Source organism: Copadichromis virginalis, linkage group LG4 (assembly GCF_057382275.1).
Source record: "Copadichromis virginalis isolate Kocher_CV1m ecotype Utaka linkage group LG4, C_Virginalis_male_GT1.1, whole genome shotgun sequence".
NCBI lineage: Eukaryota > Metazoa > Chordata > Actinopteri > Cichliformes > Cichlidae > Copadichromis > Copadichromis virginalis.
This window is the reverse complement of record NC_140621.1, coordinates 31,095,611-31,109,838: the sequence shown is the minus strand read 5'-3', so window position 1 is coordinate 31,109,838 and position 14,228 is coordinate 31,095,611. Positions and strand designations below refer to the sequence as shown.

Sequence of the window (14,228 nt, the reverse complement as noted above, 5' to 3'; positions counted from 1 at the left end):
CACGTTAGAATAATCTAACGTGAAGTATTTGAAGTCAAGTATTTTCATTTTATTTTTGTTTCAGCAGTACTGGACCTGGAGCGAGTGGAATACTTATGTAAAAAGGTCAACGGGTTGTACTTTATTATATCATAGGATTATTGTTGCATGTATTTGAAACATTTATTGCGCAGTGTAATGCAACAATTATACAATATATGCAATTTATCTAAAAGAAGCAGAAACACGCGCGCGCGGGCGCGCGCACACACACACACACACACACACACACACACACACACACACACACCAGTCAAAGGTTTGGACACACACAATCCATCACTCTCCTTCTTGGTCAAATAGCCCTTACCGACCTGGAGGTGTGTTTGGGGTCATTTTCCTGTTGAAAAATAACTAACTAAATGCAAACCGGATGGGATGGCATGTCGCTGCAGGATGCTGTGGTAGCCATGCTGGTTCAGTGTGTCTTCAATTTTGAATAGATCCCCAACAGTGTTACCAGCAAAGTCCCCCCACACCATCATATTGCCTTCACAGTGGGGACCATGCATGTAGAGACCATCCGTTCACCTTTTCTGCGTTGCACAAAGACACTGTGGGTGGAACCAAAGATCTCAAATTTAGACTCATCAGACCAAAGCACAGATTTCCACTGGTCTAATGTCCATTCCTTGTCTTTCTTGGCCCAAACAAATCTCTTTGTTTGTCGATTTTCCTTAGTAGTGGTTTCTTAGCAGCTAAGTGACCATAAAGCCCTGATTTGCACGGTCTCCTCTAAACAGTTGATGGAGAGATCTGTCTGCTGCTGGAACTCTGTGTGGCATTTATCTGGTCTGTAATCTGAGGTGCTGTTAACTTGTGATTTCTGAGGCTGGTGACTCGGATGAATTTATTCTCAGCAGCAGAGATGACTCTTAGTCTTCCTTTCCTGGGCTGGTCCTCATGTGAATCAGTTTCAACGTAGTGCTTGATGGTTTTTGCCACTGGACTTGGGGACACATTCAAAGTTTTACCAATTTTCCAGAGTGATTGACCTTCAGTTCTTAGAGTAATGATGGACTATCGCTTCTCTTTACTTAGCTGATTGGTTCTTGCCATAATATGAATTCTAACAGTTGTCAAATAGAGCTGTCAGCTGTGTATTAACCTGACTTCTGCACAACACAACTGATGATCCCAACCCCATTAAGAAGGCAAGAAATTCCACAAATAAACCCTGACAAGGCCCACCTGTGAAGTGAAAACCATTTCAGGTGACTACACCATGAAGCTCATTGAGAGGCCAAGGGTTTGCTGTGCTGTCAACAAAGCAAAGGGTGGCTACTTTCAGGAATCTAAAATATAAAACATATTTAGAGTTATTTATCATTTTTTTCTATCTTGGCCTCAGTGTTTTACCTTTAGTTATGCCATCTCCCTTATCCATTCTTATGTCTCTTCTGGTGTTCCGTGTCTCCCTAGTCTATCATATGTTTTATGTTTGTGTGTTCCATATTGCCAAGCTTGTGTTGTCTACGTCTCTCAATGTTTCCTGTTTTATTTTGAAGAGTCGGGTGTTTCCATGTTCAATGTGTTTTGTCATTATGTTCATTCCAGTCAGCTGTTTTCCCATGTGTTTCCACTTCCCCTGATCACCTCTTCTGTGTATTTAGTCTGTGAGTTTTCATTCAGTCTTTGTCAGGTTGTCTGTTTTCCTTTCTCCACATCAGGTTTCAAGTGGTTTCCATGATTCTGTTCAGAGCATGTTCATGTTTCAAGTTCACTTTTTTTTTTGGTCCTATACCTTCTCTCATGCTCCTGCTCATAGCTGTTAGTCTAGTCCACAGGTGTCGAACTCCAGGCCTCGAGGGCCGGTGTCCTTGATCCAACACAGCTGATTTAAACGGCTAAATGATCTCCCCCTGGTAATGAACTCAGGTGTGATGACCCAGGGTGAGATCTAAAACCTGCAGGACACCGGCCCTCGAGGCCTGGAGTTCGACACCCCGGGTCTAGTCTTTCCAGTTTTGTTTTCGCTACTGTTAGTTTTGCTTTGGATTTTGTATTCATGTTTTTCAGCCAAATAAACGGCTCGCTTTTTGTTAAACTTAGTTTGTTTTCTCCTGTCTCTGATTTTGGGTCCGTTCCTTTAACGCACTGGCTTTGCAGCCGTGACAGTTCTATATTCATAATACTTTGTTAATTCCAGATAATATTTTGTGGTCAAAGTTACTCCAGTAAAAACAGCAACTAACTAAACCACATTCAAAAACAAAATATATTACAAAATATGACAAAAAAGCTGTAATATAAATATAAATATTGCAGAGTAAGATGGGCAGTATTTTTCACTGCAGTGTATTAGAATACAAGTATAGTGTATCAAGTACTTCAAAGTTGTACTTAAATGTAGCCAATTACCTTTTGGATTACTTCCATTACAGCTAAACTTTATTAGATCTAAGTATTTCACCACAAATAAAGACAATGTAAAACTCAGTGTGTTAAATCAACACCAGCATTTTATTTATTTATTTTTTTCCAAAAGCATGTAAAAAAAAAAAAAAAAAAAAAAAAATTATGCACAAATGATTGTGTATATTGGCGTAGAAAGAGGGCGCTCACATTTTAAAATGTACCATACTACAACTAAGCAAGAGAGAGGAGGAGGAAGAGAGGAGAAAGACTGCATACAGTCCAAGCATCCTTTTGCTGTAAGGCCACCTCAATCCACAGGTCATGTCTGTAATATAGAACACACTTTCAAAGATGCATACGTTTAAAATGTCTTTATGACAACGGCAATAAAAAAGGAATTCCACATCAAGTGTAGCACAGAAATGAAATGATTCACAGATTTAACAATAAAACGTCACACTGCAATCATTCACCTGAGCCTTGTGGCACCAGTGTAAAGTGTACCTTGTCTGCTCTATTAGACTTGGACATTGCAATTCACAGATTTTGCAGTTGTACCTTGGCGAACTGCTAACAGAGAGTGACAAACACAGCATTTTCAGATACAATTCTCTTGATTTTTAAAGCATTCTCTGGGATCCAGAGGGCCGTTTTAAAATGACATAAAGAAAACATACATGTTCACACACACAGTAGAATTAGAACTTTTGTACATGTGAATAAAGATGGTTAGGTGGGGAAAAATGGCTGCTGGTTGAGTGAAGTAATCCTATGTTAAAGAGTTGGACTCTACAATAACCAGATCTGTTTTTAAAAAGGCATGATCACAAGATTGTTGTAAAGATCTGTGCACTCAAAGGTGTTTTGAAAAAGCAATAAGGTCAGCTCTTTGTTTTCTAAGGCTTCTCTTTAAAAAAAAAAAAAAATCCATCTGTTTTGCTTCCTATTCTGCACAGCAAGCTCAAATTAACAGTAAACCCTCAGTCACAGAAAGTACTTTGTGCCATTCAAGTGTCAGCGGTACTCAGACATTTTCTAAAATGTGATGATTTGATGGCTTTGGAGTTATCCTTTGTACAGAATGAAATAAAACCATGGAAATCTACATTGAATTAATTGTTCTTACATGTTAAAACTAAATAAGATCAAAAGAAGCTGCTGATCCAACTCAAAAACTTGAAAATAAAGGCTATACTCAAATCATGGGCAAGTTATCGTTTTATCCTCTCATGTGAGACGCTATTGTCACACTTTCCCCAGCAGGGGGTGCTCTGCACTGGCTTTTGCATGCAGCCACACATCAGGGTGCCCATATATGTGACAAACTATCCATCCATCTATTGTAACATTTATATTAAGAAATAGGTCCAGTTGCATTTAGCAAATAAGACAGGAGAACCAGAAGGCATTAACTGAAAAAGGACTCAGGGGTTCAAGACAGAGTGACTGGATGTTTATGTCGCTATAATACAGCTTTTAAAACTTCATCACAAGACAACAACAAGCTGACAAGCATGAAATTATGAAGCAACACACTGTGAGACCTAAGCTCTGTCCATCAACATCCTCATTTATAGCATACATGCAATAATCAATTTATCCAGGTGTTTACAGTTCCTCTTAAAATGTTTCATAGGACAGATGGAGGGATGTTTACATACTAAAGCTCAGCTTCCCTGCCATAATTAACCTTTTGTCTGGTGATCGTGTGTAGATATATGTGCAAGACAAGGGTACAGCACAGAGGGGAATGTTTACTAATCACAAACTACAGCTAGTATACAGACGGTATACAAAGCACAATCTGAAAAATTCATTAAAATCGTAACCATAAAAAGCTCAGAGATCAACTTATGCCATGACATCAATCAAATCTAAACTCAAGTGGGTCTAAAAATGTTAAAAAGATCATCGCTATGCAAGAGAAACAAATGAAAGTAACACTCACACCACAAACGATCAATACAGTCATAAGATAAGGCTATCAGGACCCAGTCATGCCAACATGCAAGACTCATTAAAATAATGAAGAACCGTGTGATGAAGTGAGCAATAATAAGACTAACGAAAGCTAAAATATAAACACAAGAGGTGAGTTGTTGCTAACGTGCACGGTTATTTTACAGTACATTGTACCCTGTTTGTTCCTCAAATATATGAAACCTGACAAACCTGTCTGACAGCATTGTCATAATACAGAGGATCGTTTTTTTTTAATTTGATGTGTGTGTTTTTACAATGAGTAATAAAATCTGATAAGTCTTCTTTTAAACCCATGGGTTAAAACTGACCTGAGTGTATGCCCTAACGCAAAACGTGATGCTCTTTAACCCCTTAGATATGCTTGCCTGAGCATACAGTTTACTTATTTCTAAAAGTAAAAGGGTGCAATTAATTAAAACAAAATAAAAAGAGAGAAAAATAAAAAATCTTCACTATTCCACTCTCCACACCAGAGAAGGCTTTTGGTCACAATCAACTACCAATTTCAAACAGGAAATTGGAAAATACAATTAGGGAATTAACAGTTATCATCAAATTATACTCAAAATTACGGTAAGTGGTATATATCATGACTGCCCAGTAATTTTCAAGATGTCTGTGCATGTATTTGTTTTGATGGCATTTAAAAAGCGAGTGAGTGCGTGGGTGATTTAACAGTGCCCCAGCTTATGAGGCATGTGTTCATCGTGATGCATTGGAGGTGTTAGGAGGAGGGAAAAGAAGAGGCAGGTCTGCGACAGGACAAAGGCAGACATGATTATGGCGTCTTTGTTATAGTATTTGTCTCCTTAGCGGCCCAGAGCTGTTTGTGCTGCTCGCGTCCAAAACCCTCGTCATAGTTTCCTTTGCTCTTGAACAGTTGTTTGAAGTGGGGTTTGCAGTAAAATTCACCTTGAAGAGATGCAAAACTGCCAAGGCTGCCAGAAATGGAGGAATCAAAGAGTTACATGCCGATCACAGTGGTCAGGAGAAAAAAAACAAAAAAACAAAAAACCAGTATACTATATATAATCACCTGAGTTTGGCATTGCAGTGCCTGCAGCAGAAACATGCTGAATGGAAGACAAGGTTGTTTGCAACCAGTTTCTCCATTGGGTAGACTGTCTTCAAACATGATGTACACACTTCCTTCTGGGTGTTGAAGCTGAAGGACTGAGCACACAAATATACTGCTTTACTACCAGGCATGCACATAATGTTCCCAATACAGCCTTTTAGCTTTAGCAAGATGAAAGCTAGACACTAAATGCTCTCTCCTAAGATCAAATGCTGATGAAAGTGAAGTTGGGCATAAGTATCACATGCAGGTGAACACAGAGCTGTGAACTTGGGATAAGACAAATACATATATGTTTACCTTGGATCGTTGAACGGATTTTTCTTCCGTGGTGTTTCCGGTGTCCTGCGTGAGCACAAAAAACACATTTAACAATTAAATAAATGATTCAAATATGTATAATGCATAACGTGTGTGTGTGTGCTATATACGCATTAGAAATATTAGGTAACACTGTCCGATAAAATTACAGGCGTCACAAAAATCATACTAAAGGGTATTTTCACTGTCCTCTTTTTACCTTTGCCCGTGTTTTAATAGTGTCAATCTGATCTCTTTCTATTCACTCCATCTGTCTCTTTACACCCCTGGGAGAGGATCAGGTGCCTTCTGTTTAGTCATGTGACTTGAGCTGTGCGTTGCTCTGCATGGATCAGCCCTCAACATAGCAGAACAACTCAGACTCAGTCGTTCAGTTAAGAAATCTTAAGGGATAATGGCATGGACTATTACAAAAGGTAGAAGAGCTCTCACTGAAGTAATAAAACTGATGTGCTGCTGCCAGTCTTTATCTTAAAAATGACTCAACTTTGCAATCTGTAATCAGTTCATGTAATGAACCATTTTGTTTGACTCAACCCTACAATCATGCACATTCATAAATTTACTCTTTAATTCTCTGGCTGCCATACAACACAAGTCAGCACAGTTTTCTGCACACTACGGGTGTTTAAAGTTTTTGTCATGTAACTGCAGTTTCGTTCAGTTTTATAAGCAAAAGAGACACTTCTCAGACATGAAGACGGTTAAGAAAGATGAAAAACTTGCTGGAGGAAGTGACAGTAGTACTGCAGTAGGTTTCCTGAAGCAATGAACATGATCACATCTTTAAGCAGAACTAACAGGTAGATGAAGCAGATAATAAACAGAAAAACATTCAAAACAAGTTTTTCAAGAAAACTTAGTGTGCAGAAGAAGGGAAGTCGCTGTTGAGGTAGGGGAAAGTCCACTGCAGACTTTGCTAAAACCCTATTATATAAGGCAATCTGGCTGGAGCTGGACCTTGGGGTGAGGTTATGGTGGTTCAGAGACTGCTATAAACTTCAAAGCTCTTTAGCATCAGAGACAAATGCTGATTGCTGTTTTTTTTTTGCAGGTTTATTACAGCTTTGAAAACAAAATAACAAACAAAGAGTTAAGACACATTAGAGCATGAATCGCTCTTGAACTGCTGACACGAGTCAAGAGCAGAAGTTAAGCAACAAACCAGTGATAAATAGCATTGCAATGTGCTTGACATGCCTGAAAAACTAGATCCCTGTACTATGTATAGGAGTGAGCGATCCAGGTGCTTTCTTGGTAGTCAGAAGTTTGTTTTGAACAGTAGAGCAAATTAAGTCTTACAGATCACAGCAACTGGTCCCATTGCCCCATAAAATCCAATTTAGCTAGACATAACTTATATTGGCACCATGTGTTATATGTAAAAAATTATTATTTATTTTCTCATTTATATTACTGTCAAAGTCAGGCTAATGTTTGGTCTGCATTAAACACACAATTCACGTCGTCACAGAACTCCTGCTCATTGAAGTGCAGCAAGGCCACAGCTAAGCAAATAGCAAGTATTTCTGGCTACAATCATAAATGATAAAGTTTTGCAAAACTTTATTGACAAATGTGGCTTCACAATGTATGGATTATTAAATCACACTTCCTGGATTGTACATCACGTGTTAGTTTAATGATTAGAGAGGTTCTACTTGATTAACAGTGTAAACTGTTGCCGTATTAATTAGCATATTGTTTTTGAACAGGGCTGCCTTTAATGCACCCTCAAAGGGAGAACAGCAAGGGTGTTGTCTGTACTTATGACATCCGGATGACATACTTTGAAACGATTGGTTCATTAACAGTGGGGCCATGCCGCTTCCTGTAGATGTAATCACATCCCAACAGTTGGACGTCTCCCCGTTATCCCCCATTCATCTTGAACTCAGTCATTATGCTGCTGCTGCTCGCTAGCAGACAGCTCACACTTTTCTGATTATCTAGCAAAACGCATGATAGACCACTTCCTGTTGCTGCAATACAACTGAGAAACTAGCATGCATCTGATCTTCTCAAATGACTGAACACTACAGAAACTCAAATTTGATTTTGTAATATTTGTAAGTTTTTTTGCAGGGGATATTTACATCAGTAGAAGGCTGTAAAGGCTGATAAGGAAGTTGTGCAAATGAAATCATGAAATAAATGTAAAAAGGGTAAAGTGATCAAAGCAAAAGCAAAGACTAGCTAATGTTTTGTTTTCTCTTTGGTAAAAATAACCCAGCAGCATGAGTTTCTATGTTAGGCCTGGGTAGTCATTCCAAAAACACGTACACAAACATGCAGGAAGACTTGAGATTAGCTTGTGCCATCTTGTCTTCTTTTACCTTATATGGGTCTCAGTTGCCATCAAACAGCTTGAATGTGGCAGGAAGTTGTTTTGACACATCTGGCTTCCTCTGTCTTACATAGTCCCAACAAGGAGTATAATCACTATGTACCTAACCAACTTTCTTACTAATAATTGACTGTAAACGGCAACTTTGTGCTGTATGAATAAATCGCAATAAAAAATTTTAAAGATAAAAATTGATCTAAACATAAATAAAGTTTTGTGGAGTGATTAATTAGGCCTGCAATGAGTAACACTGTTTTAACTGTGGGGAAGTTCAGCATACCAGTGTATGAGGAGCGAGAGCCAGCTGGAGCGTGGTTATCTTACCAAACAAAGAGCACTTTCACTCAAGTTTTCAAATCTTCTTGGAAAAGAGCTTCTACTCTTAGCTCACAGCATCATTCCTCACATTCAGCCCTCACATTGCTTTAATCTCACATGCACGTATGCTTGTGTGCATTTGTATTCATGCTGCAACCACCTAGGAGGTTTTGTTCACTTTTGTTGACTTAGAGTGAAGGTTAAATACCTCTATTACACTTGTATAGTAAATAAGAAGCTACACATCAACCCCGTAGCACCATCGCTTGCTAGTACTGGTGCTACAGGGTAGTTTTTGTTACAGTATGGCAGAGGCATGTTAGCCATTTTCCCTATTTATATTCTTAGCTACAGTATCTTTCCTACAGAGCTTTTAGCAGCAGTAAGCAACTGTGCATCCTGATCTCCATGTTGAAGTATGATTTCAATCCTTTGACTTAAAATACCAAGGTCCCAAAATCCTACTCTCCTTTTGAGGCCATGGATGTGTTTGACCAGGGAGTCAAATGGCCCTCAGGTCTGTTCTTATTCTGTCAAAATCAAGAGGAGACGTAATAGGGAGAGTATGTGGAGATGCCATTTAGGAATTATAGGAAGTATTAAGCAATAAAGCATATACAGTCTTCACTGATGTTGACGTTAAACAAGCACCAAAACTACAACCCAAGGCCCTCGATCTCTAAATCTTTGAAATGTATACAAGAGCTGTCTGCTGATGTAAATCGCAGACCTTTAACTAGCTACAAAAACTCTAAAAGAGTATTATGGGGGTGAAAGTTCAACATACTAGTGAAGTTCAAAATTGACACACATTTTTTTCTATTGTAGTGCTGATGGACAGAACACAAGAAGGCAAATGCCACCACCTCACACTTGATTATCACTTAAAACACAGAGTGCTGCAGCAGGCCCCTACAAGGGAATGGAGGGAAGCTATGTAACAAATGTCATTTATCAAATAAGGTTCCCAGTCTCTCTCTCTCTCTTTCTCTCTCTTGCTTACTTTCTTATTTTTAGAAACAAGATCATTGTTTAATAATTTGGAAAGCAGAGTCAAAAAACCGAACAATGTACCTCGTCGTCATTAACACATCACACAACAGTGTTAATGAGCTTGTTTATCAGCAGCCTAACGGTTTCACGAATAAAAACAATAATTTTCCAGACCAGTACTTACAACATAAACCTAGAACTTGAATATTTATTTTACAGAAAATATCTAACTGTACGTAATATGGATGTGCAAGCTACGGAAATGATCCAACAACTACAAAACCTGCTGAAGAGATTCGATAACGCTTAACGTGAAGAGACAAAGCAAGCTATGTGGACAACATGCCAGAGAAAGGAAAAAATAAAACACTCATCTGATATAAGGTTAATTTAAAAAAAATAAAAAAATCTGTGATGCAGAAATATTTGAACATGGCTACTGGCTGGGGAGCAGCTAAAAGAAGAATGACATGGTCTTGTTCGCCAGAGCACAGATAGAGGTTTGCCTCAACAGTCTGCAGAGTAATCATGTCTGAGCCAAGTTTTGGTATTTGCTTGACCACTACTTCTCTTCTTCTTTTGAACTTCCTGTATAAAAGAAGAAAATGACGAGGCATTTTCTGTGTTCGACAGTATAGACCATTTATCACATGTCCACGTCTCATAGGTTTTTTCACTTCCTGTCTAAGATTGACAAAGAAGTTCGTGAAACCTATGTTAATGAGAGACGACATGAACTTTAGGGGTGAACTGTGAGACTAGAAGATAACATCTTTTTAGTGCTTTTCTGATTCAGTCTATCATTCATTGTTTCATTATCTTGGCATTTAACTGTGAAAATTAAAAGATCGTCATACAAGAAAGCTGCAACCAGAAAAGTTGTGGCAAATATGCTGTGCATTAACTTTTTGATGAATAACAAGTCAATCCCAACCATTTCTGATCTCTATTTTCTTTTTGGTTTTGCTGTTCTGTTAATTTAAGAAGTAGGAAAAGTCTTTCAGTAGTACAAAAACCACAACATTTTAATATCATTTGCATGTATCATTTCTGAGAAGTAGTTTGCCATTTCAAAAGGAGAAAGTGTTACTGACTTATCACTTGCAGTTAAAAGCAAGAAACATATAGTAACTTATAAGTTGCACTGCAGGGCTACCTTTGCTGAAGAGACCAAATTCCAGTAGCACTACTGTCGGTGCTGGTATTCAGCAGCAGGTGGTATGTTTATGGTTTCTTTTTAAAACTGAAAGAAGTAAAACCAGCTTATAAAAAAAATGTTTTAGAGACCCGGAGTCTGTGTTGACTTGATGTAGCAAAATGCCACTGCTTTCAGCAACCTTGCTGGAGGTAGAACAGAAACTGATGCAAGTTCAAGACATGATCTGATGTTATCGGGGACTTCAGAAGAGAGACCATTTCACAATCAACTTCTTCTCCTTGAATGGAATTCACCGTAACATGTCTCATCCCGTCTACAAAAAAATGGCCCCATGCAAATATCTGCTTTGCAATCACAGCAAAATTTCCATCACAGTGGCAATGGAGGGCAAGGAACAGGAAATTAAGTGTTGCTCAATAAAGTGCCTTCAGTAGTTACTTCTCAAGTTCAAAAGTAATCATTTGTGAGGTGATTGTCTGCAGACCCCCACAGACATGAGATATCTTAGATGTTCTCTGTTGACTTATGATGCTGTGAGGAACTGGAGTACTTCAAAACTATTTTCTGTGAGGACTTTAGACGTTGGACCAGTGCTGACAACCTCAGAGACAAAACGTAATGTGAGTTAATGGTTTCAGTCCAGACTGAAAAATACTGGTATAAAGAAGAGACACGCAGAGCTTTAAATGGCAGTGGGGGTGGCTGGGGAGACTGGACTGTATAAAAAGAATGGAGAAAAGACTATAATCATGTTGAAGTTTCTTATCTTCAACTGGAGCAGTTGCTGGCAATGGTCCGGATTGCTGCTGTACGAGTAGAGCAGCCAAACCTTTATTACCAGCACCACACATCTGTCTGTGATCTGATTTACAAGAGAATGACATGAAACTTCTCAGGAAAATTAAATAAATCAAAGAGAAAGTAACGTACTAAGACTTCCTGGAATGAGTCTTTATGCAGGTTTACAGACTGCGAGACTGCACATACCCACAGGAAACGAAAGAGACGTGTATTTTTTTCCTTTTACTAGGTCAGGTATATTTGTGTGCTCAACTGGCAATCAGTGATTTGCCCAATGATTGAAAAATACTGATTCGTCTCTACACAGCTGCTTTGGCTTGCAAAGAAGTGATGTTCCCATGCAACAATAAAAAAATACACACACACACACACACACACACACACACACACACACACACACACACACACACACACACACACACACACACACACGATATATATATATATAATCAGTTAAAAGCATTAAATCAACTGTGAAATTGTTTCAACATCCTTCCAAGCCTGAGCCTGCCTGCTTACACATACCTCCTGGCTATATTTCTTATTTTCAGTAAATGATTGATAGAGGGGGATATAAAGGCACAGGTATGCACCCAGTGTAACTATGTGCCACTTTTTCCTGCAGCTCTATGCCATGGACCTGCTGGCGACCCATTTAATACTCCTCTGCACATCTGACAGCAGGCAACCCCCCCCTTCCATCCAACATATGGCACTTCTGACATGCCCAACAAATTAGGTTTTTGTGCCGTTAATGGTAATTGTTTGACAGAACAGCATATGGACAAACTAAATACAATTTTTAGTAGTCCTCATTGCAGCTTTGGAAAATGGGGTTTGCTGAAAGCTGCTTTATTTATTTACTGTCTGGGCAAACAAGTGAGTCAAACTGCAACAACAGGCTCCCAAATCCAGCAGGATACTGACGTAGTTCAGGCAGCAGAACAGGGTGTCAATCTGTGCAGTCTACTCCAACTGAAATTACACTCAGACAGTACACTGATGATAGTAGGAAATCAGAGAATGACGGTATACTTACTTAAGCCTTCTCGCCATATGCCAGGGCCATAATTACAGATTTCTAAAGCTGTGGTGCTTTGGATGGATGAAATGTGGTTTTACCACACCGCACATAATGGTTTGACAATACAAACCACTACAGTAAGTGCAAATAAAGCTGAAAACCCAGTCACTTATACATTTGGAAGGCGACTTTGTATGCTGCAGGGCAAAGTCAAAGAGGACCATTATATTCATTGTATATCCATTGTATTCAAACCTGGATAATTGCTTATCCCTCAATGAACACAGTTATTTCATAGGGATGCAGGAATGCCTGGATGGATGCTGCTAGTCAACATTTATGTTATGATCATGTATGAAGCCAGCTGGCTGCAAAGTATGCCCAGTGAGTGGAATACAACACGCATCTTTATACTTTTTTGCGTGCTTTTCTTTCCCAGGTTTCTTGAATGCTCGTCCATGGTTTGGTGTAATTGCTACAGAAATATCAGGTGCAAGTAATGACAATCTGCTATGGCTAGTGCAGCTCAAGCAAAACAAAAACATAAATACACGCCACATAATATTCAGCTGATTTAAACGCATGTATAAGTAGGCCGATAAAAAGGAACGAAAATTAATAAGTCGTAGACTTAATAATAAGCAAGAGTGATTTGTAATAACGCACCAATAGTATATTTAGATACTATGGTTAGATTATAGTAATTAGCCATCGAGCTAGCTAACGAGCAGACAAGAAGCGGCACACTGTTAGCATTTCTGAGGAACACGGCGGCTGCGGCGGCGGGCATTTAAATTCTGTGGAAATTTTTCAGAGCTGATTCTCTCCTCCTGCCCCAGCAATTCACGCAGTGGTTTACATAACAAATCAGTTTCTACACAGCTAACCGTTCCCGGGTGGAAAGACATTACCACCTCACATCTTCTCACAAAAAAAATTAAAAGAAGAAGAGGGGCGCGCGGCGGAGGGAGGGGAGGCTGCAGACACACACACGGTGCAACAGACAAAAAAAAAATACACACTCACCATCTGGCTTCTTGTCTGCGATACACTGGCTGATAACACGAAGTCTGCTTGCTCAGTAGCTGGAGGCAGATACCTTCCCTCTCATTCACTTTTGGGTTAAGGCAAGATTTTTTTCGGAAACAGTAACCCCAACGCCGGCGAATTTCTGCCTCCTCTTCGCTTCTCGTTTCGGGTTTTCAACGGAACGTGTTTTTTTTTCCTCCGGCAGAAGGTCGCACGCTATTGGTTCTCATCTGTTCTGACACATTCGCAGGTTATCGGACAAATCACAACTAAGGCTCGAACAGAAAGTTTTTAAATAAAGGTTAAATATATTTTAATCGTAATCTACATGTTTTAAAGGAACAACGATAATAATTTCCGGCTTATTGGTTTAGATATTCTTTGGTAATTGCTTTGAACTGCACATTTCTTCTGATATTATTCATATTATTGCTACGTGTCTTTCCTGAATTCATAAGTGTGTGAACATGTCATGTAAGCTTTCGATGCTTTTTGTTTTTTTCTATGCATTAAATTTGTCAAAACCATGTGACTAAATGTACCGCGGAATCGTGCATTATTTTATTTATTTAATTCACTGATAATCCTCGTGGGGTGATGCGATGGCAGTATTTATACACAGGAGTAAAAATGTGCTATAAGTTGAAAATATTTTTAACTTACTACTTACTTAAATACATGTAGTTCTGATCATAAAGGTGCAAAATACTATTGTACTGTGTTCATCTGTTACAAAAATGCGTGTTGTGCAGGTTTTGTGCCTTTAAAAGCTGCACTG

General features: G+C 38.9%; 1 protein-coding gene across 1 annotated transcript; it reads right to left on the bottom strand.

The window, feature by feature from the left end:
• Positions 1-2,483: 2,483 nt before the first annotated feature.
• Positions 2,484-13,652, bottom strand: limd2 (LIM domain containing 2). Its single transcript, XM_085454881.1, has 4 exons — positions 13,448-13,652; positions 5,759-5,803; positions 5,417-5,553; positions 2,484-5,318 (listed from the first exon to the last, which is right to left on the bottom strand). Exons 1-4 carry the CDS (start codon positions 13,448-13,450, stop codon positions 5,159-5,161), a joined length of 345 nt encoding a protein of 114 aa, XP_085311007.1. The 5' UTR covers positions 13,451-13,652; the 3' UTR covers positions 2,484-5,158.
• Between the last annotated feature and the right edge of the window lie 576 nt (positions 13,653-14,228).

Bases quoted from the DNA above. Each gene is read 5' to 3' on its own strand.
- limd2 (XM_085454881.1), bottom strand. The intron at 5,554-5,758 runs GTAAACATATAT...TTGTGTGCTCAG, and splicing joins AATCCGTTCAACGATCCAAG to TCCTTCAGCTTCAACACCCA. The intron at 5,319-5,416 runs GTGATTATATAT...CATTTCTGGCAG, and splicing joins CACTGCAATGCCAAACTCAG to CCTTGGCAGTTTTGCATCTC.